Below are 26,495 nucleotides of genomic sequence, written 5' to 3'. Positions count from 1 at the left end.
ATTTTGTTACCTAAACTGTGTGCATTTACATACATGGCCCTCCATATCTTGTGTTTGCTAAGTCCCTGTGAGGCATATCCTACCCGAGTCGGTGTGACTCCCAAAGAACTGTTTGCAATGTGGGTACTTACCTTGGACATGGAAGCGGAGTTTCGACTCACCTCATCAGGATAATTCCTTTCTGCACTAATATGTGAATGGGTACCCTCCCCCGACTTACCTAGTTTAAAGCCCTGTGAAGCAGGCGGGCTAGTCGGTGTCCGAAGATGTTCTTACCCCTTCTGGTCAGATGGAGTCCGTCTGGTCCCTGAAGTCCTTGTAGCGCTTCCCCATGGTTTAGGAATCCGAAGTTCATATCCCGGCACCATCCCTGTAGCCACTCGTTTGTCCACACTCATTATCCATTTATGATTAAATGGTTGTTGGTTTTTTTTTTCTTTTGCCATTTATGGGACATAGGCTGTAGAGGTCTGCTCAGCACTGTCAAGTTCCAACTACAGGAGTTGCTGTTGAAGCCCCGGCCAGTCTATCTGAACCATCTTGTCATTTGTGGGACACAGACCATAAAAGTCTGCCCAGCACTGTCCTCATATTCTAAATTACTGGCATTTTCATTAAAGCCCTCTTCAATCCATCCTAAACTGAATTGCTCCATATGGGACACAGCCAGTGCCAGTCTGACCAGTACTGGTCTTAATTCTTCACAGTAAGAGTCACCATCTAAGCACAACTTGACAAAACACAAATGCGACTGTTTAGGTTTTGTTTTTATACCATTAACTTTCTAATTAGAGATCCTCTGTGTTCATCCCATGCCTTTTTAAATTCCGTCACCCTTTTCATCTCCACCACCACCCTCGAGAGGGCATTCCAAGCATCAATCACCCTCTCTATGAAAAAGAATTTCCTGACATTACTCTTCAGTCTACCAACCCCCAACTTCAATTCATGTCCTCAAGTTTTACTGTTTTCCCTTGCCTAGAACAGATTTATTTCTATATTAATACTTTTTAGGTATTTAAATGTCCTCTAGGGCAGGGGTAGGCAATTCCGGTCCTCGAGAGCCGGCGCCAGGTCAGGTTTTCAGGATATCCACAATAAATATGCATGAGATAGATTTGCATCTCAAGGAGGCAGTGCATGCAAATCCATCTCATACATATTTATTGTGGATATCCTGAAAACCTGACCTGGCTCGGGCTCTCGAGGACCGGAATTGCCTACCTCTGCTCTAGAGTATAAATATTCAAGTCTTCCAATCTCTTCTTGTACATCTTATGGTGCAAGCCCCATACATTTTCATCACATTCCTCTGGACAGCTACAAGTCTTTTTACATACTTAGCCAGATATGGCCTCCAAAACTGAACACCAACAACTTCATCTGCTGATTACATCCCTCTCTTTACAGTCTAGCATCCTTCTGGTTACAGCCACTGCCTTGTCATAATTGCCTTCAGGTCCTCAGACACTGTCACCCCAAGGTTCCTCTCCCTATCTATGCATATCAGCCCCTCCCTTCCTAGCACATATAGCTCCCTTGGATTTCTACTTCCCAAGTGCATTACTCTGCACATCTTTGGTCTAATGCCTGGCAATTAAAATTCAGTGCACTTTTCTAACTTTTGCAGATCCCTTTTAATGTTTTCCACTCCCTCCGGGGTGTCTACTCTTACAAATTTTGATATCAAGCATATTATATTATGTATTTATAAATTAACAACATTTAGGATTTACAATCAAAATAAGAGTCTAGGAAAAAGAATCCTCAAATGCAATCTGTATATATTTTCCTGGCAAACTGTATCCCTCGCACTTCCAGAGTAAGAAGATCAAGGTGTTCTAGCTCTTTTAGGAAGGCAAGGAATAGCAAAGAAGAGAATCATTTCTCTCACAGAGGAAGGCGGAGTTAATCACTTTCTTAAACAGCAATCTGAAAGCATGCTGCACAGGCTGACTAGCAACTGAGAGAGCAGAGAGGAAGCTTGCAGGGAAGGGCTGTTGGCTTTAAAAATGTATACTTTGGATCTTGGTGCTAGCTAACACTAGCTGAGAAAGAGCAAAGGATGCAGCAATCACCGCCACTTGCACTGCTGGATGCCTCAGGTAAGCCTGGGCTTGGTTGCGTTACAGGGGCAGTGGTATGAATGCACTCTCTCTACTCTTTTTGCTCTGAGTACTGGAGGCCAGTACGCACACTGGAGGTATTGGCTGGAGACCCTGTCTCTCCCATGCGCTGCTGCACCCGAGGAAATGGGGAGGTGGGAGCTTATGGTTCATGACATTTTTTTCTTGAAAAAAGGTGGAAAACTCATCAGACAGTATTGGTTTTATCTCTTCTTTGCCTAATGCAGTTTGGGGGAGGGTTTAATTACCAGGATCCTTTTTTTCCCCCCTGATGATTAGTGCATGCTGCTGCTGTTTGGATTTTCAAGGCTATAACCTGACAAAGTTTGGGAATCAGTATTTCATGCTGTTAACCCCTGCTCAGGACATATCTCTTCATGCAGTGCACATAAATCTGTTACACCAAAAAAAGGTGATCACGCCTCCTCAAGCTGCCTTTCACAACTTGTGCTGATAAGGAGGCACTGACAGAATCCCATTGCTAGTTAGGTCATTTCTCTAGGCTTGATAGATGCTAGCCAGCACTGTAATAAACTTGCCTGCAAGTCGTATGCTGTTCTACTTATTATTATTATTATCATCTGCAGGGCTAATGAAGCTTCCAACAAGACTAACACTCTAGGTCAGGGTGAGAGTCTGGTCTTAGAAAGAAACAGTAATTTAATTATGTATTTTTAATTAACAAATTTTTAGATTTGCAATCAAAACAAGTCTACGAAAGAAAATCCCCAAATGCAATTTGTATACATTTTCCTAGCAATCTGTGTCCCCCTACTCTTTCAGAGTATGAAGATCAAGATATTCTAGCTCTTTTAGGAAGACAATGAAGAGAATCATTTCTCTGACAGCAAAAGGCCAGTTAATCACTTTCTTAAACAGCAGTCTGAAAACATGCCGCACAGGCTGACTTGAGAGCAAGCTTGCAGGGACAGACCGTTGGCTTTAGAAATATATACTTTGGATCCTAGCACTGGAGTACATGCAGACAGACCTCCTTAGAAATCCTGATCCTCGTAGTTAAATGCAAGAGAGCAATCACATCTGGTGGGATTTTTTAAAGCAGATTAATTTGGTGCTTAGATTATATATTATTTTTATATTTTAACGGTTCACATTTTTTTTTTAAAAAAGTATCTCATAAAATATACAATAATACAAATTAAAATATAAAACTATATAAATAATAGAACAAAATAAAATAAAATAGAGAAGACATATAGCTTTGTTGGTTCAGTGGAAAATGGTGTTTTAAATAAACTGACCACATCAAATCAATAATAAAAAAAAAAACCTCACATTAATTTCACTATCTCCATAATATTAAATAAAAACTCAACCTTTTATTCCTTCCTAAAACCCATCTTTATAATACGATGATGTTTCTGCTTCCCATCAGGATTACACTTCTCTAAAGTTACTTTAATGTATATGTCATAGAAAAAAAGAGAATAAATAAAGAGGTAAGCAGAAGTTTCTTTGACAGTAGAGAGTTAAGAAATTGAAGCAATAGCCTATCAGAGCAATAAAGCATTTTTTGGTGTTGGGAGGACCAGTAACCCCTATTTCACTGCCCTTGGTAAAAATAGATCTAGAGTTTGGATTTCCAAGTCCATGCTCAAGGCAAGTTGCCATTCATGTATAATAGTTGATGCCAGTGCTATATAAACAAAGACAGAAATTGGACTAAAGTTCCAGAATTTGCTCCTTTCTTTTCCTGTTTTCGAGAACAATGTGCCATGAATTTCAAGAAAACAAGCAGAAGTTCTGAGTTAGAATGTTCTACTAGGAACTGCATGTTGTCAGTAGCCTTTGTAAGGGCTAGTTTGTTAAGCATGCACTTTGGCAATAATTGTTAACCCAGTGAAGATTAAACATTTTGCAAAACATTGCTGTGAACTTGTTATACTGATAAGAATTTGAAAGAGAAAGCCAAATGATTACCAGCAAATCTTTCATGATCCTAAACATTAACTTTATATTAAATGTTATTATGATAGTAAAGCTTTCTAATATTCTTTACATTTGAATGTGGAATAACTTTAGTTTAATATTTGCATTTGGGAAACTCCTAATATCCTAGAATGCACAGACAGTCAATATGTTTGTGTTTTGACTACTAATCAGGCTAAGTCTTATGTCGGCATTCCCTCTCTCTCTGTCAATCATAAATTTCAGTATTGTACAACTAGCATGAAAAATGGAGACATTTACTACAATGAATCTGAATCCAATGCCCATGACTCTATAACTTAGGGTTTTCACCATATCTACAATGAATATGCATAAGAATTTCATTTGTATGCATCAGAGACATATTATATGCAAATTTTTCTCATGAATATTAATTGTGGGTATCCTCAAACATCATTTTCTGTGAGATCATCAGGTCTAGTTGCTTTAATAGATGTATGAAATGTATGGTAGTTAGATTGATATTACAATACCCTGTAAATCCATAGAAAAAAAGAAAAAAAGGTAGATGAAACAAAATGATACACTGACATTTTACACCCTGATCAAGGAGTCAGTAAATTATTTATTGAAAACAACAACTGCATCAGGAACAGTGAAGTCTTAGCATGGCTGTGCAATATCACTTACTGCATAATAGCTCAATTATTTATCAAGGTACTGTGAATGAATCCTCAGGTGCTTTAAAAAAAAAAAAATTATCACTAGTTTTTTTAAAGTCAGATTATTTATTTTATATGTTTGGGCCCTACCTCAGTGGGTAATAGGAAATAAGAACCAGATTTGCTAAAAGCTATTATATGAAACAAGAACTATTGGAGAAAGTTTAGTTACTTTCAGCACCCTGGACAAGTCTAGCATTTAGGCCCCCTTTTATCAAGCTGTGTTAGGGTTTTTTATCCCCAGCCGCTAGGGTAAAAGCTCTGACTCTCATAGAATTCCTATGAGCATTGGAGATTTTACCAAAGCAGCCGGCAATAAAAATCCCTAACACAGCTTGATAAAAGAGGACCTTAATTAGGTATAAAAGATAATCTACTCCTGGTGGAATTGTGCGCAACTGTGCAGCACAGAACATGTACAGAATTCCCCATCCAGGCAGAATTCGGCACATGCTCTGCAGAATTCTGCGCATATCTTCCCTTCTGCCTCTGCCCCCATTCCCTCCTTCTTCCCCGTGCAGGTCTGGCCTCTCTCCTTCTGACAGACCCCTCTTCCCCAAAAAAATCAGACATACCCACGGGCCTCCCAAGAAAGCAGCAGTGGTGACAGCTGGCCAGCAGAGACAGCGCTGTGAATGGGCTGCTTGTGACTGGTCCCACCAGGGCTTTCCCTCTGCTGCATCACTTCCTATAGATAGATGATGTAGCAGAGGGAAAGCCCTGGCAGGGCCAACCGCAAGCAGCCTCTGCTGGTCAGCTGCCACCACTCTGGAGGGCCCATAGGCATGTTTAATCTCATGGGAGGGGGTCAGTTGCAGGAAGAGAAGCCAGACCTGTACAGGGGGAGGAGGAAGGGATGGGATATGGATGCTAGATTACAATTTGGGGGGGAGGGAGGTGCAGAATTTCACCAGGTGTAGAGATAGTAGCCAGGTTTTAATAATTTTTTTCCAAATGTTTATGCCCATCAGTTTTAGCTTCTGAATGATAGATTAATCTTTTTTTATTATCATAATATAATTTAAGTACACAAGGAAGAGTAGCCAAGAAAGAAATGTGCTATAATGGATGTCTATAGTAATTAAAAATAAATTCAATCCAAAAGATATGAAAGCGATATCTTTTGAATATAACAAAGCCACAAATGGAAGAGAAAAAATCAAACATTTTCATATTAATCTGACAATATTTTGTATTTGCTGTGAAAATGTAATCCATCTCATCACAAATTGCTTGGCCACTTATTTCTGCATCCTTCAACACTGTAGTCAAAGTGTACTAATCTATATCTTAGGTCTTGAAGTAAATTTATTTTAACTGATTATGAGTAAATACCTCAAACATGTTACAATTATAGCAAATATCATTTCTGAAGAACTGACAAGAGTATTCTTGTTCTTGGTCTGTTTGCCATCACTGCTTAAACTCTAGACCAGTGTTTCTCAACCCAGTCCTGGATTTCTCAACCCAGTCCTCAACCTCCTTCCCAGCCAGGTTTTCAGGATAACCACAATGAATATGCATAAACTTGATTTGCATACACTGCCTCCATTATATGCAAATTTATTTCATGCATTCATTCATTCATTGGGGATTCATTCTTTCATGCTTTCGTTCATTGTGGATATCGTGGAAACCTGACAGGACCAAGTTGCGAAACACTGCCCTAGACATTGTATATTACAATACTTATTCAAGCCTAGCACTGAAGGAAAAGATTTAGGGATCCTTTTACGAAGCCGCGTTAGTGGTTTAACGCGCATAATAGCGCGCACTAATTTGCCGACCGCGCTAACCGCTACCACCTCCTCTTGAGCAAGCAAGATAGTTTTTCGGCTAGAGCAGGGGTTAGCACGCGCTAAAAAGTTGCATACGATAAAGCCACTAACGCGGCTTAGTAAAAGGAGCCCCTTAGGCCTCCTTTTACAAAGCCACAGTAACGATTCTCCAGCAGCAAATGCACCCGAAGCCCACGACTTTGTAAAAGGAGCCCTTATTTGATTACAAAAACGGTACCATAGTTTATAAGTATTTGAGACCACACTGGTCCTGAAGGGTCAGCCATTGAGACATCTTTATTGTTATTTTAAAATGATAGCTCAGTTTATTAAGGCTCTAATTTTGAAGACCAATTCAGGTGCTAGGACTGTAATGCAATACAGTGCATTTTATATAGCGACATTTAAAGTCAACAAATGGACACCCAAAAATTCAGGAAGTTTAGAAGAAAGGAGAATCAATAAAATGGAAATATTAGCAAGTTTGGGAGCAATTTTACTATGCTGTGTTACATGCCTATCGCAACTAAAAATGGAGTAGTGGAGGACAAGCTCAGGCATCTTATGATAAACTTCCAAATATGCATGTGCTAACTGTGCATTAAACAATTTTTCTATTTTTTTTTTTCTTAGGGGGCAAGTCATGGGCAGAATGGACTTTCCTCCTTGAACAAGTTAGCACATCTATATTACTGCATGTTTGCCCGTTAGTGTACAGATACCATGTGAGCCCTTACCATCAACAAAATGGTTGATGGTAAGTGAACACATGGTCATTTTTACAAAATGGCCATGCTAAGGCAATTTTTTCCTGCAGATTAGTAAAAGGACCCTTAACTAAGAAATTCCAAATATCTAGCTCAGAGTATTAGATGGTTGCTGGTAAGGTGAGAATAAGAGTTGAATGCAAGAGAAAAAAAAAAAGAGAGTATTATGCTAATATTTGATCATAGAGAAGGAGTCAGTTTTGAGAAGGAATATACAAAGGCTATTTAGAATATGGAAGGCAAAGATAAAGATATTATTCTACTTTAGCCGGAGATCGAGTACTAAAAATTGTAGGAACTTGAGTAGAATGAAACATGGACAAGTTTTAAAAGATAGTTTTTTTAACTGCCCACATTGGTGCAAAGTCCCCAGGTACATTTTTTTAAAAATTGTAAACTGCTTAGATTTACCTTTGCTTTTATATTTGCGGTATATTAAATAAATTGAACTTGCCATCATGTTTCTATGTTTCTATCCTTTCATTTGAAAGGAAACTCTGTAATGAGAGGGCATAGGATGAAGTGAAGAGGTGATAGGCTCCGGAGTAATCTAAGGAAATACTTTTTTACAGAAAGGGTGGTAGATGCGTGGAACAGTCTCCCGGAAGAGGTGGTGGAAACAGAAACTGTGTCCGAATTCAAGAGGGCCTAGGATAGGCACGTGAGATCTCTCAGAGAGAGAAAGAGATCATGGTTACTGCGGATGGGCAGTCTAGATGGGCCATTTGGTCTTTATTTGCCATCATGTTTCTAACTTGAACTTAAACTTTGCATCAATTTTCAGAGTGAAAGTAATGCATCTGCTCAGGATAGCTATCCACACACATTTATACCTTCTAATCTGTGTGGATAATTTTCCCCAGGAAAAAAAAGAATGTGCATATTAGAAAATTGAAAAGTGCAAGCCCTCCATAACTCAGCTTCCAGAAATGTCTTTTCTTACTGTGGGTTAAAAGTTATCCATGCATAAGTTTATTCACACACAATTCTATGTGTAAAATTATTTTACCTATGTAAATAATTTAGAAAGTTACCCACTTAGACCCAAATTTACTAATCTATATTAAGTTTGTACTCATAGGGTAATTCTGTACTGGTTGCCTAACATTAGGGAGAAGTTATCAACCCGAATTAGGGCTTTAAGTCATGTTGTTTGCCTTGTAAAGTGACTTTATGTCACTGTGAGTTACATAGTAATAAGATGCAATACATGCAAATTCATGTAAGGCAGCTCATTACTATGTAAATTCTTTAACATGATTCCCTAGTGGTCTAAAGCAGTGGTCTCAAACTCGCAGCCTGGAAGCCACATGCGGCCCGCCAGGTACTATTTTGAGGCCCTCGGTATGTTTATCATAATCACAAAAGTAAAATAAAACAGTTTCTTGATCATATGTCTCCTTAGCTATAAATTACAATATTATTTTTTTGTTGTTTTTGTTTCTCAAATATTTTTTTAAATTAATTTTAGCAAGTAAATACATCAAATACAAATAACACTAGCAACATAAATTAATTATATACAATAATACACTATATATTGAAAACATCAGAACAGAGGAAATAACCTAAAACAAATTAGACAAATTAAACGTAAAATAAAACAAAATGCACAAGAGCTATCATTGAGTCAAATATTTTAAAGAACTTTGATGGGATCGAGATACAATATTACAATTATAATATTATTAAGACTTAGCCAAAAGGAAAGATTTATAAACCATAAAGAGTTTTACATCATGCAAAATTGTCATTTCTTTAATAAGACATTAACTATTTTTTCTGAGGCCCTCCAAGTACCTACAAATTCAAAATGTGGCCCTGCAAAGGGTTTGAGTTTGAGACCACTGGTCTAGAGTGTCCTGTCTTCCTGGTGAGATCCATCAAAATAGTACTCCCAGGAGTACGCAGCACTGTACATTATGATATTTATAGATTGTCGCTGCTTGGAAGAGCTTACAATCTAACTTGGACAGACAGACATGATATATAGGGTTGGGGATGCAGAACCCAAGGTGAGAGGAGTTAGGAGTCGAAAGCACTCTCAAAGAGGTGGGCTTTTAAGTGGGCCTTGAATACTGCCAGAGATGAAGCCCGCCGTAGGGATTTGGGCAGTTTGTTCCAAGCATATGGCGCAGCAAGGCAGAAGGGATGGAGTCTAGAGTTGGCAGCCGAAGAGAAGGGCACAGAAAAGAGGGACTTACCCAGGGGGGGGGGAGGGGATCATAGGGGGAAATAAGTGAAGAGAGATAGTGAGGAGCAGCTGAGTGAGTGCATTTGAAGGTCAGTAAGAGGAGTTTAAATAGTATTCGGCACCGGATGGGAAGCCAATGAAGTGAGTTTAGGAGAGGTGTAACGTGAGTAAAGCGGCTCTCCTATCAAAAGGAACAGGGCTTGAGAAGCTCTATTTCAGGGGGATCTGGATTGGGAAGAAGCAGTTCAGGGGGACTATACTTGAGGGCTGGGACCCTGGAGATTACAGCCAAGACATCGGGCTGTGATTTGGGGGCCCGATGCTCTAAGCCACTAGAATAATTCTGCTTGTACGCTATCACTAGAGTAATGCAGTGTTATTCATTTACCATGCTATTCAGCAACCTCCATGGTAAATGAAACTGTGGAAACTTGCCTTTTACCCCCACCTTGGTAGCTTCACCCCTTAGGAACCTAAAGTGTGTGCGCTAAGGGCCAAATGTGATTGACACATGGCCGGTGCCTTGATAAAAAGGGCTCATACACTAATTTTTAGCCATGGCCATGTGCTATTGACATTAGAGTGTGGCCATTAATTTGGAAAATAAAATAATAAAAAAAATTGGCCATTTTCCAGCTGAATTAGAAATGGCCTTAGCACTTAGGAAAGACCCCACGTGGTCTTAGTGTACCCAAGTAAGGGTGCACTAAGACCACTTTTGGCAACAGCTTTATATATTTGAGCATTATTTGCATGGATTTAGTATTAGGAGCAAAAATTGTAGGATAACTACTGTAGACAAAATAAAGAAAATTGAAAAGGACAATAGACCATAGGAGGTGTCAGTGGATGAGCCAAATGAGTTACTGGTGGTAGGAATGGAGCAGAAAATAAAAGATGCATATCAATATAAGTAACACAAGAAACTACTGTAGTTTTGGTGCCAAAAATGGCAATTAGGTTAAGGGTATGAAAGAGGTGACAGTAACTGATCATTAATAATTCAGATGAAAAACTATTGGTGCTACTTATAATGAAAGGAAAATCCCAATGTGAACTTATGAGAGAAGAACAGATCATTTGGTCAAAGACTTTGATGAGAAATGGATCACTGGAAATGTGACACCTTGTTAAGAAGATCTGATCTTTATCAGCTCATTCCATGTACGCCCTTACATCAATTAACATGGCATGAATTTTATCTAATAACACTTTCTCATACTAGGTGCAATCGTGGAATAACTAGCTCTAACATTCCACCAGATAGAAAAGCAATTATAGTAGCTATGATCTTTAGTCTTAACCAGGGTGAAAGATCGCTATTGATGGGCTTCTGTGGTGCAGATTTTATTACTCTATCACACTTCTAAATTGAGATGAAACTTCCTCATAAACCACTAGGGTCACCATTGCCTTATCACCCCTTTGAAATGAAATGTCATTCTAGAATGATAACTCCTACCTGGGCCCTAAAGGCAAAGTGAATTCCATCAGTGGAACACTTTTCTTCTCATCTCTCTATTACATTTTAATTAACATGATCACAAGAAATTATTGTGGCAAAAGAAAAATAAGAATATAAATCGGGAAATAACAATATACATGAAACACATTAAGGGGGTCTTTGTATTAAGCTCAGTAAGCACTAGTGCGTGCTTACTGCAGCAAAAAAAAAATGGTTTACCATTGGGTGCACTCAGGTGTCCTATGGTAATTTTTGCATGTGCGTATTCAACTCAGATGCTAAAAAAAATGTATTTTAGTGCTGAGAGAGGGTCTGTGAGTAGAGAGTGGACATGTTCTATGTTAATCAATTATTGTGTGGGCATTGCCGTGTGCTAACCAATTAGTGCATGGTTAGTGTGTGAGCCATTAGGGGGAAATTCTATAAGATGCACCTAAAGATAGGCGCCAAAATAAATAGGTACCTAACTTACCCTCCTTTTATGAAGCTGCGTTAGGCTATTTAAAAAAAAAAAAAAAATCACAGTAGAGCTAATACCACAGCGGCTGACGATAATAAAAAGCCTAATGTGGTTTTGTAAAAAGGGGGGGCTAATCAGTAAATTGGCTTTGATAATGAATTTTAACAAGCTCACAATTGAAAAAACTAAAAATTGGTGCGATTCTAAAAAAGATAGGCACTTATCGTTTGGTGCCTAGTGGTGCCTAACTCCAAAGTAGGAATGTTTAGGGTTGGAGAAGGACTTAGGTACCGCTAAGCAAAGTTCTCTAAAGGACTTAGGCCCCTATAATTTAGGTTTGTAAAACCCTGTTTATTAGGCGCAGTTCTGTAATAGGCACCTATCTTTTTAGACACCATTTGCAGAATTTTCCCTTTACCGCCTACATGATGGGTAGCAGTAGGTGCTCATGTGCTAATGGGAAAATTATGAATGGCCATTGATGGGGAAAATAGAAAAATCGGTCATTTTAGCTCAGTGGTAAAATTGGCCTTAGTGTGTTGCTAAGGCCACATTTTACCACAGTTTGGTAAATAGGCTCCTTATAAAACTTCATCCAAAAATCAACTCCCCCCCTCACTTTTACAAAACCACACAAGAGGTTTTTAGCACCGGCCGTTGCGCTGCTCCGATGGTTATAGAGTTCCTATGAGTGTTGGGGCAGCTCAGAGCATTCCGTGAGCTGGCCAGCACTAAAAACCTCTTGTGCAGATTTGTAAAAGGGGGTGGGGACAAATTAGGGATAGCGAACAATGGAACACTTTTAAGGGGAAGTGTATTTCCACAGTCTAAGATGACCAACATAATTTTTCGATCTCAGCTTCCAAGGCAGTGACTGCATGTCATTCCTCCCAAAAGGAGCTATTATTTCAGCTTGTTTCTCTAGTGTCAAGTGGTACCTTAAATTCATCCATGGAATTCTATATAAAACTACCTAAAGAAGACATCATAAAAATTATTTATGAGTCAGTTTAGCAGTAGTGCAGCATGCTGAATTTGATTTTAAGTTCAGCTCTTCTGCTTTCTCAGCTGCATGAGGCTGGAGGGCTGGGGTGTCAAAGTCCCTCCTCGAGGGCCGCAATCCAGTCAGGTTTTCAGGATTTCCCCACTGAATATGCATGAGATCTATTAGCATACAATGAAAGCAATGCATGCAAACAGATCTCATGCATATTCATTGGGGAAATCCTGAAAACCCGACTGGATTGCGGCCCTCGAGGAGGGACTTTGACACTCCTGCTGTAAGGGCAATGTTCACAGGCTTTAGAAGTGAGAGAGTCTTGCTTATTGTATTGGCAACAACTATGGGCTGAATTTAAGGTGCATTCATGGATCCAGAAAGAGGCCTGATGAATGAACCCCTACTAAGAAATGCTGCAAAGTAAGTTGGGAGGTGATAAATAGGGAATATCTCCATATACTTGTGAAAGATAGCTCCATGGTACCAGATCCCAGCCAAGGTTCTGACTGAGCTAGAAGCTCAAAAGGAACAGTAGGAAACTGTTGGTCTAAAAAACAAACAAAAAAGCAAAATAACACAAAACTACAAAATACCCTAAAGATTATTATTAGTTAAAACTTTTATAGCCTGTCTAATCCTAGGTGGGTTAAAATACACATATACAACATCAGTAAAGACTACAATAGAAAAAATTGTCATTTACCATATATTTCATGTAAAAGAGTCAAAAGCAGGATGCCCAACATTATTGTTCAACATTAAGAGAAGAAATTCATCAAGGTGTTGTAAAGTTTTGCCCTTTACTGGAGCTTGATGTCCTGTGGGATTCAGCAACCTGTGGGATCCCAGTACTGTAGACGCTGAATCCCATTTTAAAGGAATAACATTGCTTGCGAGCCACCTTGCAAGTAGCGTTATTCCCGTGACCTAGCAGCTTCAAGCTACAGACCAATGCTGGATCACTAGCTCAGAGACTCCATCATTCAGGCTCCCTCCTCACTTAAGCCCTCCCCTCGGAGATCAAAGCCCCCACCTCCGCCTCCACCTTACCATTTCCATTTTTGGTTTGGGGGGGTCTTCTGGGGATTCAGGGAGTCCTCTGGGGTAGAGAATGACATGGGGATCATTTACCATGGTAAACCGTGGCCACCGCAGTAAATCCGCAGGAATGGAGACATTTGCAACTGGTTTACTGCAGGAATGGGGACAAGATCTTTCACCACCCCGCGGGAATGGGGACAAGACCTTTTACTGCCCCTTGGGAGCAATGAAAAGTCTTGCTCCTATGGTAAAAAAAATTGTGCCTGTGTCAAACTCAGCATCTCCTCCCCAGCTCCTCTTGGCCTATTTTACCTTCAGGAGCCAGCCATGCCATGATGAAGACAGAAGGAACCCAAAACCAAAGCCTGAGACCAATGTGATTTTAAGAATAAAATTACCAGACAACAAAAGGTAGAAAAAAAAATTATTTTATATCTTGTGATTAGAATATTTCAGATTTGAAATATGTATCCTGCTAGAGCTGGTATTAGACATAACTGGAGACCGTAAAGCCCAGGCTGTGCTTCTTTAGCTTCCAGCTGGCTTAGGGCTCTCTCTCTCTGACCAGGGGGCAGTTGCTCTAGTTGCACTCCCCTAACACTATTCCTGCCATGTGTGACTAAAGTATTCTGTTAGCTTGAATTTTCTATGTAGCATTCTGTAGAAATTTGGTTTGTTCCGTTTTCACAATAGTGGAGGGGATATTTGTGAAAGGGAGGGGGAGACAGGGGTTTTGTTGATCCTTACTCTATATTATTTGTGTTTATAAAATGTCAATTGTACAGAATATTGTCTCTTTTTATACTTTAATAAAATAAGTTCAGTATAAAATCATAACTATTTGAGGCTTGTGCGTATGGGATCTGACAGTTTGCAGGGTGGGGACGGGGTCCGAGCTTGTGGGGTGGGGACGGGTACTGAGCTTGTGGGGACGGGGCGGGAATGGTGATAATTTTTTTCCCCTTATTGTTCTCTACTCGGGGGTCCGGGCGGCTTGTTGGGCAGGAGCAATGCTCAGTTGCTCCAGCCCTGTCCTTTGCCAGCTGCAAAATGATGCCCCTAGTGGTAGCCCCCTGGATCCCTGGAAGCCTCCTACCCCAATCACCAATGGAAATAGTATGGTGGGGGCCTTTACTTCTGATGGGGCTTAAGTGAGGGGGTGTTTGAGAGGGGATCCATGAGCTAATGGCATGGGAGCATCAGACTGCAGCTTTGTGGCCCAATGGTTCCAGACGGTAAAATACTCTAGCATTTGCATATTTTGCATTTCATTTCTACTCAACACATGGCGATTTATTTATCACCACAGTATCTTAGCACAGGAAGCTTTGGGTCTTTATAGTCATGTTAAGGCTCAATTAATGTGACTTAAGGCCCTAATGCTGCTTAATGAATTCTCTTCAAAGTATGATTATATTCTCTCACTCTAGTCACCTTCATGAACCATCAACTGTTTTACGAGGGTGTGTTTTTGTGTCAAAAAGAAAAAAGAAAATAGCAAAATAGTTAATATAGCAAGTCAAATAGGTTAAATCACTAGTTCATGTGTTCATCCAAATTTATTGTAAATTAGGTTACTACCTGACATAATATCCGGATAACTTTGGACATATGATCTTAACCCCAGATCTTAAGGATATCTAGCAAATCTTGTGACCCCGTGTGGTACACTAATGCTCATGGAGGGTAAATTTATAAGGGGACTGTGATAGCGTGGCTGGTGGACAGGCTGGGAGTCCTCACAGACACAGTCAGAATATAGTGTAAATCAAAAAAAATTTTATTGCTGAACAAACATCCACATAGCAATCTGTTTCTGTCACAGATTCAAGGCTTAGCATAGCATCAGCCATATTAATAGTGGTTTTTCCTCTCTTCAGCAGTCCTCTCTTATTAAGCTTCTACATCATAGTTCAAGTCAACCATGCATAAATCTGGTCCTGGCTCTAGTTATGACACTCATGTCTGAGTCTTCACAGATAAAGAAATGCACTCTTTACCTTGGCAGTCTTCTATTTTTTTCTCTTGTAACCCCTGGCTGGTTACTCTTTACCTCAGGTGCAACCCTTTGAAATAGGGTCACTCTTTGCTTCCCTGTGTCCCCTCCCCCAGATACTGCAGCCCAGCTAATGCGTTGGGAAGATTCCTTCACTTTCGGTCTTCCTTCAGGAGACTTCATCCCTTGGGGGTCTCAATCCTAGAGACCTCTTGCTTGGGGGGACCTCTCTGATCTACTCTTTCTCAGGGTATTTAAGGTCCTCCCAGCCTGAGCCCCACCCTCTTGCTCAGCCACTGACATGGCAGATTAATTCCACCTAAATATAACACACTATACTCTAATCCACTCAATCGGAAAAGTGCATGTGACATTCATATATCACTATACAGTGTCTTTGCTATTCAGGAAAAAAGGCTTCAGAATTGGAGCCTACGCACAGTCCTGTCAGTGTAGTCAGCGTAGTTTTCTTTGCTCCAGTCATTGGCCAAAAAACCTGATTTATTTATTTACTATTTTCCCCTCTTTTTTAAAACATTTTTGTTTTTTAAAGATTTTACTACTTAATCTGTACTCTAAAGCATCATTCAAAATTTTTCATAATTTTCAAAAATGCACTTATCCTTTGATTTGAAAAGGTTCGACAGCTAGTTACTTATCTTAGTCAGTGTTTGTTCTGAAAAATACTTTAGATACTTTAGAATACAGATTAAGTAGTAAAATCTTAAAAAACAAAAATGTTTTTAAAAAAGAGGGAAAAATAGTAAATAAATAAATCAGGTTTTTTGGCCAATGACTGGAGCAAAAAAAACTACGCTGACTACACTGACTATCTTAATCCATGACAGGACTGTGCGTAGCTCCAATTCTGAGGCCTTTTTTCCTGAATAGCAAAGACACTGTATAGTGATGTATGAATGTCACATGCACTTTTCCGATTGAATGGATTAGAGTATAGTGTGTTATATTTAGATATTTACACCACTCGGGTTGGTAAACCTTAGGCTGTGCACTACTAAATTAACTCCTCCTGCCTTAAGGTGACTAAATTGCAGCCTCAGAGAGGGATTGCTATACCACTCACTCCTACACAGGGACAGGTACTTTAAGCAGAAAAATATGTGCTCATCTGGATGATATTTTATTCATTTATATACAGATGGAGTCACACACACACATGTAAATGACCTCCTATAAAATACTGACCAACATAAAAGTAAATGATTTGAAATGCTGGCATGCACATACAGTACTTTGCCAGTGGGCATGCAGGGATGGGAGTTTTGATAGATAGAAACATAATGGCAGATAAAGGCCAAATGGCCCATCTAGTCTGCCCATCCGCAGTAACCATTATCTCTTTCTCTCTCTGAGAGATCCCACATGCCTATCCCAGGCCCTCTTGAATTCGGACACAGTCTCTGTTTCCACCATCTCTTCCGGGAGACTGTTCCACGCATCTACCACCCTTTCTGTAAAAAAGTATTTCCTCAGATTACTCCGGAGCCTATCACCTCTTAACTTCATCCTATGCCCTCTCATTGCAGAGTTTCCTTGCAAATGAAAGAGACTCAACTCATGCACATTTATAAAATGTAGGTATTTAAACATCTCTCAAGAACACTATCGTAGTGACAATTAAACCAAAAATTCAAACAATATCACTCATCAGCAGTGGGCTACCACTCTAAGATCTAAGGTGGAGAAAAACTATTTATAAAAATGATTAAAAAGTATAAAAACAATTTAAAATTAAAAAATTATTACTGTGCACAGTAGTGGGTTTATCCCTCTTTAGATTTTTTAACATTGTTTTATGGGTGTGAGTTTTTTGCCAATGACAATAAGAACGCCAGCTAAAAATCATCAAAGATTGCTGCATGATAAAAGTTTTTGAGGCTTTTTCTCCACCTGCATTAGATCTTAATGTTAGATCTTAGAGTGGTAGCCCACTGCTGGTGAGTGACATTGTTTGAATTTTTTTATTTAAACATCTCTATCATATCTCCCCTTTCCCGCCTTTCCTCCAAAGTATATAGATTGAGATCTTTAAGTCTGTCCTCATATGCCTTATCATGAAGACCATGAACCATTTTAGTAGCCTTCCTCTGGACTGACTCCGTCCTTTTTATATCTTTATGAAGGTGCGGCCTCCAGAATTGTACACAATATTCTAAATGAGGTCTCACCAGAGTCTTATACAGAGGCATCAGTACATCTTTTTCCTACTAGCCATACTTCTCTCTATGCAACCTAGCATCCTTCTAGCTTTCACCATCATCTTTACAACCTGTTTGGCCACCTTAAGATCATCACATACAATCACAATCAGTCCCGGTCTTCCATCGTGCACATAAGTTCACATCCCCTAAACTGTACCATTCCCTTGGATTTTTAAAGCCCAAATGCATGACCTTGCATTTCTTAGCATTAAATTTTAGCTGCCAGATTTCAGACCATTCTTTAAGCTTTGCCAGGTCTTTCTTCATGTTATTCACACCATCCGGTGTATCTACTCTATTGCAGATTGTAGATTATGAAGTGCGGTGTGTAATTTATGCAGAATCAAAAAAATATTGAGGCAGTGCCAGGAGTACCAGGGTTTGACCTGCTGGCCTACATATAATCCAAATCTACTCCACAGCTTTGATCCATCTTTGAATGGAGGTTGTAAAAGGATATCCCTGCTCTCATAGAAAGCTTAATATAAAGAAAACCCTATAGAGGAACGCGTAAAACTATTCTTCCCAATAAGTCCTCAACACTAGAAATTTTACTCACAGGGAGCATTGCTGGCAACTAGTAACAGCTGAATTACTTATTTACATTAATATTTTATATTTATGTTTACCTCAGTGTATAGTCATAAGGTATAAGAGCAAAAATAACCATAATGGTTAATTGCTTAGACCAGTGATTCTTAATCTTCTTTGAGTCATGGACCCCTTTAAGAATCTGATGAAAGCTATGGATAGGGTTACCAGATTTTACTATTGTAAAATCTGGATCCATGGCCCTGCCCCCAGGTCCGCCTAGTTCTACACAGCCCTGCCCAAGCCATGCCCTGCCCCCTGCCCCACCCCTTCAACCTGTTTTTATGCTTGGAGCCACGATGGGAGGGCATCCGCTCATGTGCAGATGTGATGCGATGATGCAAGTGATGTCACCATGTTGCATCCACGCATGCGCAATTGCACTCCCGACGCCATCTTGAGCAGGAAGTTATTCAAAACCTGGACAAAATGCCAGGTTTTGAAAATCCACCCAGACGCCCGAACATGTCCTCTAAAAAGAAGACATGTCCAGGTAAATCTGAACATCTGGTAACCCTAGCTACAGACCCCCTTCCCCAGTAATATTCACATAAATACAACAGTACCGGGCTGTAAAGTGATTATAAATGTCAATTTTTATCTGACCCTCACGGACCCCCTGAAACCCATCCATGGACCCCAGGTTAAGAACCCCTAGCTTCGACTTTCCAAGGGATTATTACAACCCGTTGACACACACCATCATAGGCATACACACTGTGTGTGCAACGCTGTGAATGAAATAATAAGTCAGTAAATTGATGAAATCAAAGTAACATTGACAAATGTACTCCCTGTGCTATAAAATTGCAGTCACAGTGTACTTATTTCAAAAGTCATCTGTTGTTTGTTTTTCGATGAGCAGCAAGGATTGTGGCCATCACATCTTTGCTGGTCTAATAAGTCATCTGACGGACTTATTCGTTATTCAGCGATGCCTTTTCACAGTAGCTACCCACTTATTATCTGCTGTCCATTGGTTTTCTCAAGGGTTTCTGCTGTTTTGCCTGCTGTTTAGGTGGTTTAAATCAAAACAAAGAGCTTTTTTTACTAAGCTGTGGTGGCGTTTTTAGCGCACGCTGAAGATTAGCGTGTGCTAACCCCCACGCTACGTGGAAAATACTAACACCAGAACTATGGAGGCATTAGCGTCTAGCGCGCATGCCATTGTAGCGCACACTAAGCGCACGCTAAAAACACTACCGCAGCTTAGTAAAAGGATCCCAAAGAGATTGACCCTTGTAAATCCACAGAGAAGAAAATCCAGGAGAAACCAGAAAAAACACCGTGGAGTGATGATGTTCCTGAAATGGACTTTAATGAAGATATAAAAGTTCTAAAAAACAATGTAACAATCCACATAAAAACAGGATAATCCACATAAAAACCTTAAGGACCTAGTCCACTGAAAGCGTAGGACCCAACACGGTCCGTGTTTCTACAAGGTGGTCTTCCTCAGGGGTCCCTTATAGTCCTATGGTAGTAGATATGTGGAAAAATTAATCAATCCAAAAAAATAGCTCATGGAGGTTCACATAGAACATAAGAACATAACATAAGAACATAAGCAATGCCTATGCTGGGTCAGACCTGAGGTCCATCATGCCCAGCAGTCCGCTCATGCGGCGGCCCAACAGGTCCAGGACCTGTGCAGTAATCCTCTATTTATACCCCTTTATCCCCTTTTCCAGCAGGAAATTGTCCAATCCTTTCTTAAACCCCTGTACTGTACTCTGCCCTATTACGCCCTCTGGAAGCGCATTCCAGGTGTCCACCACTCGTTGGGTAAAGAAGAACTTCCTAGCATTCGTTTTAAATCTGTCCCCTTTCAACTTTTCCAAGTGTCCTCTCGTTCTTTTATTTTTCGAAAGTTTGAAGAATCTGTCCCTCTCTACTCTCTCTATGCCCTTCATGATCTTATAAGTCTCTATCATATCCCCTCTAAGTCTCCTCTTCTCCAGGGAAAAGAGACCCAGTTTCTCCAATCTCTCAGCGTATGAGAGATTTTCCATCCCTTTTATCAAGCGTGTCGCTCTCCTCTGAACCCTCTCGAGTAACGCCATATCCTTCCTAAGGTACGGAGACCAATATTGGACGCAGTATTCCAGATGCGGGCGCACCATCGCCCGATACAATGGCAGGATAACTTCTTTTGTCCTTGTTGTAATACCCTTCTTGATTATGCCTAGCATTCTATTTGCTTTCTTAGCGGCCGCTGCACACTGTGCCGTCAGCTTCATTGTCATGTCCACCATTACCCCCAAGTCCCTTTCTTGGTTACTCTCATTCAATAATATCCCTCCCATCGTATAGTTGTACCTCGGGTTTCTGTTTCCAACAAGCAATACTTTACATTTCTCAACGTTGAACTTCATCTGCCAACTCGCCGCCCATTCCCCCAATTTGTTCAAGTCCCTTTGCAATTCTTTGCATTCCTCTTTAGTCCCAGCTCCACTAAATAGTTTTGTATCGTCCGCAAATTTTATTATCTCACACTTCGTGCCTGTTTCTAGATCATTTATGAATATATTAAATAGCAGCGGCCCGAGCACTGAGCCCTGCGGAACACCACTCGTGACCCTCATCCAGTCCGAGTAGTGGCCCTTCACCCCTACCCTCTGTTTCCTACCCGCCAACCAGTTTCTGATCCATCTATGTACGTCTCTATCCACTCCATGGTTCTTCAGTTTCCGGAGTAGACGTTCGTGAGGCACCTTGTCAAAGGCTTTTTGGAAATCAAGGTATATGATGTCTATGGGGTCTCCTCTATCCATCCGTTTGTTAATTCCTTCGAAGAAGTGCAATAAGTTCGTTAGGCACGATCTCCCCCTGCAGAAACCATGTTGGGTTGTTATCAAAAGTTCGTTTCTTTCAAAATGTTCATCGATGTGTTCTTTAATCAGTGCTTCCGCCAGTTTCCCCGGAACCGAGGTCAAACTCACTGGTCTGTAGTTTCCCGGGTCACCTCTTGACCCCTTTTTAAAGATGGGCGTGACATTGGCTATCTTCCAATCCTCCGGGATCATGCCTGTTTTCAAGGATAGGTTGCAAATTTGCTGCAGTAGTTCCGCTATCTCCTCCTTTAATTCCTTCAGAACCCTGGGATGGATTCCGTCCGGACCCGGGGATTTGTCAGTTTTAAGTTTTTCTATCTGCCTGTGTACATCATCAAGGCTCACTTCCATGGATGTTAATTTTTCTGCTTGATTTCCATTGAAGATTTGTTCAGGTTCCGGTATGTTGGTTGTGTCTTCGTTTGTAAATACAGACGAGAAGAACATGTTGAGTCTTTCTGCGACTTCTTTCTCCTCCTTCACCGCTCCCTTCCTGTCTCCTTCGTCCAGCGGTCCCACCTCCTCCCTAGCTGGCTGTTTCCCTTTAACATATCTGAAGAACGGTTTGAAATTTCGTGCCTCCCTGGCTAGCCTCTCTTTTGGCTTTTCGAACCACACGGTGACATTCTTTTTGATACTTCCTGTGCTCCTTCTGGTTCCCTTCAGTTTTGTCCTTTTTCCATTTCCTGAATGAATTTTTCTTATTGCCTATCGCTTCCTTCACTATTTTAGTCATCCATACTGGGTCTTTTGTTCGACCCTTTTTGCTCCCCTTTCTGAATCTGGGGATGTGCAGATTTTGTGCCTCGCTCACCGTGTCTTTGAAAAAAGACCAGGCATGTTCTACTGTTTGCCATTTTTTGGAAGTGTTCCTAAGTTTCTTCCTTACCATTTCCCTCATTGCTTCATAGTTTCCTTTCCTGAAGTTGAAAGATGTCGCTATGGTTCTCTTTCCGTTCGGTATGCCTACTTCAACCTTGAACTTGCGCAAAACACAGGGGAAACAAATCCACAAAAGATAGAATAATCAATACAAGTGGAATTGTCCAATAAAGAAAAGGTGCAACAAATAAAGATGTCTTTCAAACCGTCTGGACAATCAGGTTATTCTTTATTCTTCCAATAATACTCGACCCGACATGCCAGCATTCACATGACGGCGTTCTGATTAATACAGTTTTCTTGAGTGGTCCATACTAGAGGTTATTTATACTCAAAGATCTCCAAGACTCCTGACGCAGGCCGTAGGGCCGAAACATGTACATGTCGGGTCGAGTATTATTGGAAGAATAAAGAATAACCTGATTGTCCAGACGGTTTGAAAGACATCTTTATTTGTTGCACCTTTTCTTTATTGGACAATTCCACTTGTATTGATTATTCAACCTTGAACTTGATCATATTATGATCGCTGTTTCCCAACGGTCCCACTACTTCCACTTCCTTTGCAGGTCCCCTTAGTCCATTTAGGATTAAATCCAGAGTGGCATTTCCTCTCGTCGGTTCTCTAACAAGCTGCTCCATGAAGCAATCATGTATAGCCTCCAGGAATTCTGTCTCCCTAGCGCATCTTGAGCTTCCAAGACTCCAGTCTATCCCAGGGTAGTTGAAGTCTCCCATAACAACTGTGTAACCGCTTTTGCATTCTCACTTCATCTCGGCATCCATTTCTTTATCGCTATCTCCGGTTTGCCCGGGTGGACGATAGTATAGGCCCATCTTTATTTCATGCCCTTTCCTACCCGGTATTTTAACCCATAGCGATTCCAGTTTGTTGATCATCTCCGCTGTGTCCATTCTTGTCGATTGTATGCTTTCTTTTACGTATAGGGCTATTCCTCCTCCTTTCTGACCTGACCTGTCCGGCGATAGAGCTTGTACCCCGGCAGTGCTGTATCCCATTTGTTTTCCTCATTCCACCACGTTTCAGAGATTCCAGTGATGTCTATGTCCTCTGCATTGGCCATGGCTTCTAGTTCCCCCATTTTGTTTCTTAAACTCCTTGCATTAGTATATATGCAGTTTAGATCCTGGCATTTTGTCGTCTTCATTTCTTTTCCCTAGCATTTTATAAAAACAGATAGGTCCCTACTTGTCTTTACAAAATAACCTTAACAGAAGTGCCGTAAAAGGTGCTTTAACTAGTGTATTTGTATTTATTTATTTATACCCCGCCTTTCCCAAGGGTTACAATAAAGTACTGTACATACATAAACAGAATCACATGCATTACAACAGATAGAACATCAATAAAACACAATAATAATATAAAGCCTCCTAAAATTACAAAGAGGCTACCAGCGCCTCGCATCAAAAAATGATAAATCAAGTCCCATATTTCATCTTACAGAAAAGGTGTTTCTTCAACATTTTCTTAAAACTACTCAAACTTGTTTGCTGTGGTAAATATCCTGGAAGCATATTCCACTCCTGAGGACCCAACACGAAAACATGCTGGCTCTAAACACAGCTAGCCGCAGCTGTTCCACTGTCAGAATAGTGGCCTTCTTCTAAAATTATTTCTGTTCTAGACAATATTCAAAATGACATAACTGGCCAGAAACAGCCACTGACCAGTGAAATTGCTTGTTAGCGGCTAAGAAATGAAAGGTCATGCACCTCAGAAGCGGAAATCCATGCAGGATGTACTTCTTGAATAGAGAAACTTTAACTAGGACTTCAGCAGAACGAGATTTAGGAGTAATCATCAGTGCAGACATGAAAACTGCCAATCAAGTGGAGAAGGCTTCATCTAAGGCAAGGCAGATATTGGGTTGTATCAATAGAAGTTTCGTCAGCCGAAAGCCTGAAGTCATAATGCCGTTGTACAGGGCCATGATGAGACCTCATCTGGAGTACTGTGTGCAATTCTGGAGGCCACATTACAGTAAAGATGTGCGCAGAATTGAATCGGTTCAGCGGACGGCCACCAGGATGATCTCGGGGCTCAAGGGTCTCTCATACGAAGAGAGACTGAACAAATTGCAGCTCTACACTCTCGAGGAATGTAGGGAGAGGGGAGACATGATCGAAACATTTAAGTACCTCACGGGACGTGTCGAAGTGGAAGATGATATTTTCTTTCTCAAGGGACCCTCGACCACAAGAGGGCACCCACTCAAACTCAGGGGCGGAAAATTTCATGGCGACACCAGAAAATATTTCTTCACAGAGAGAGTGGTTGATCATTGGAACAAGCTTCCAGTGCAGGTGATCGAGGCAGACAGCGTGCCAGACTTTAAGAATAAATGGGATACCCATGTGGGATCCCTACGAGGGTCAAGATAAGGAAATTGGGTCATTAGGGCATAGACAGAGGGTGGGTAAGCAGAGTGGGCAGACTTGATGGGCTGTAGCCCTTTTCTGCCGTCATCTTCTATGTTTCTATGTTTCACTTAACTTAACAGAAAATGACTGCTTAGTGCCAAATTCAAAAAGTGACTAACTTGTGGGCATTCCAGGGGCAGTGTTGGGTTAAGTGCCGATATTCAGCCCCTCACTGCATAAGTAAACGGCTTAAACCGAACCACATAAATAGCAGTCCTATCTGTAAGTGGTCTGGCTTATGCAGGCAACGGCTGAATATTGACTTAGACGGCTTAGCTGCTAAAAAAATAAAATAAAATGCTAAAGCCTAGATAGGTCCCAACCTTGAATATCTAGGAATAACGTCGGTGGTAGGCAGCAAAACGTTCACCACCGCCGGCTAAATATCAGTGGGATAGTGTCTACTTTTATTCTAACTGTAGGCATAACAAGAACAAGGACAGAAAATATAACCATGAATCATTATAGGTTTACACATTTTTCTGCTTATTCACAAATTTGCACTGTTAGAGCCTACTAGACTGTCTTTATTTAATTAGGGGGAAAATCTAGAAACGGCACCTATATTTAGGCAGCGATAGGCACCCTATTGGCATCTAAGGGCTCCTTTTACAAAGGTGCATTAGGGCCTTAACGCGCGGAATAGCGTGAGCTAAATTGCCGCATGCGCTAGACCTTAACGCCAGCATTGAGCTGGCATTAGTTCCAGAAGCTTAGCGTGGGTTTAGTGTACGCTAAAATTCTGCGTGCGCTAAAAACGCTAGCGCACCTTAGTAAAAGGAGCCCTAAGTTAAGTAAAAAAACACAGTTTAAAACAGAAAAAAAGCACCGTTAAAGCACCTACTGGTGCATAAATAATAAGCGCCAGAATGACACCTATATAGGTGCTTTAGGCCACTGAACGCCACTATGGGTATGGCTAAAACCTGAAGTGGTGTTAGGTGGCCTTAATTATCTACAAAGGCTTAATTCACAGCATAGACAGGTGCGGGAAATGTAGGCCCGGAAAACCCTCCCCTACATTTCTGGCGCCTATCTTGCATTGAGGCATGATTCTCTATAGAGTGCTGTCATGTGATTGACACACAATTGGTGGCCGCTTTTTAGGCAGCCGCCAATATTGGCGCCCTATAGAGAATCCGAGCCTTAGTTTTTAGCCATGCTCAAATTTATCACTAGATTTTCATACTGAACTAGTGATGGCATGTTGCAATTATGACATCATAATAATTAACTCAGTAAAAAAAATAAAGTATTAACATAATATGAGATCAAATTCATTAGAAATTAGATAGGAGGATAGCTGGTTTTAAGAAAGGTTTGGACAAGTTCCTGGAGGAAAAGTCCATAGTCTATTATTGAGAAAGACATGGGGGAAGCCACTGCTTGCCCTGTATTGGTAGCATGGAATATTGCTACACTTTGGGTTTTGGCCAGGTACTAGTGACCTGGATTGGCCACCGTGAGAACAGGCTACTGGGCTTGATGGACCATTGGTCTGACTCAGTAAAGCTATTCTTATGTTTTTAATATAAAAGAGTCTAAATGAATGTATATAAAAAAGGGATTCAAGATGTTATATTAAGACTAGTTGTGCTGCCGTACTTCTTTTGAAAAGCCTGCAATAAAAATGATTGCATGTATATTTGTTTGTTTTGCAGGACAGTTTGAAAAAAGAAAGAAGACTTCTCTTTGGTTTACAATCACCTTGCTGATAGTGTCTATTTTTATACTGACCGTAGGCCTTGCAGCAACCACAAGGACAGAAAATATAACTGTGGGAGGCTATTACCCAGGAATCATTGTGAGTTCAACAGTTTTCTTCCAAAGTTCCTAAAGATTGCAAGATTCAGAAGTATAACATAACATAAAATTGACTTATAGACCGCATAACCGTGAGGATCTATGCGGTTTACAAAAGATGAATTTATATCGCAAATAGAACAGTGAAGAAAATTAATTACCCCAAAATCTAGAAAATAAATGTCTTCAAATGTCTTCTGAACTCCAAGTATGACGTAGATACAAAGAATAGTTGCCTAAAATCTTTATCCCAAAGAG

The 26,495-nt window shown here is 40.5% G+C and overlaps 1 protein-coding gene across 1 annotated transcript in view; it reads left to right on the top strand.

The window, feature by feature from the left end:
- The first annotated feature begins 1,986 nt into the window (after positions 1-1,986).
- Positions 1,987-26,495, top strand: part of TMEM255B (transmembrane protein 255B) — a 257,249-nt gene continuing 232,740 nt past the window's right edge. The window contains exons 1-2 of the mRNA XM_033950614.1: positions 1,987-2,105; positions 26,096-26,238. Of these exons, the coding sequence (XP_033806505.1) occupies positions 2,066-2,105; positions 26,096-26,238 (183 nt within the window). The 5' untranslated portion in view covers positions 1,987-2,065. The remainder of the gene's footprint in view (positions 2,106-26,095; positions 26,239-26,495) is intronic.

The sequence above is a fragment of the Geotrypetes seraphini genome, chromosome 6 (genome assembly GCF_902459505.1).
Source record: "Geotrypetes seraphini chromosome 6, aGeoSer1.1, whole genome shotgun sequence".
NCBI lineage: Eukaryota > Metazoa > Chordata > Amphibia > Gymnophiona > Dermophiidae > Geotrypetes > Geotrypetes seraphini.
Note: the sequence above shows the minus strand (reverse complement) of the source record. Positions and strands in the feature narration are given on the sequence as shown.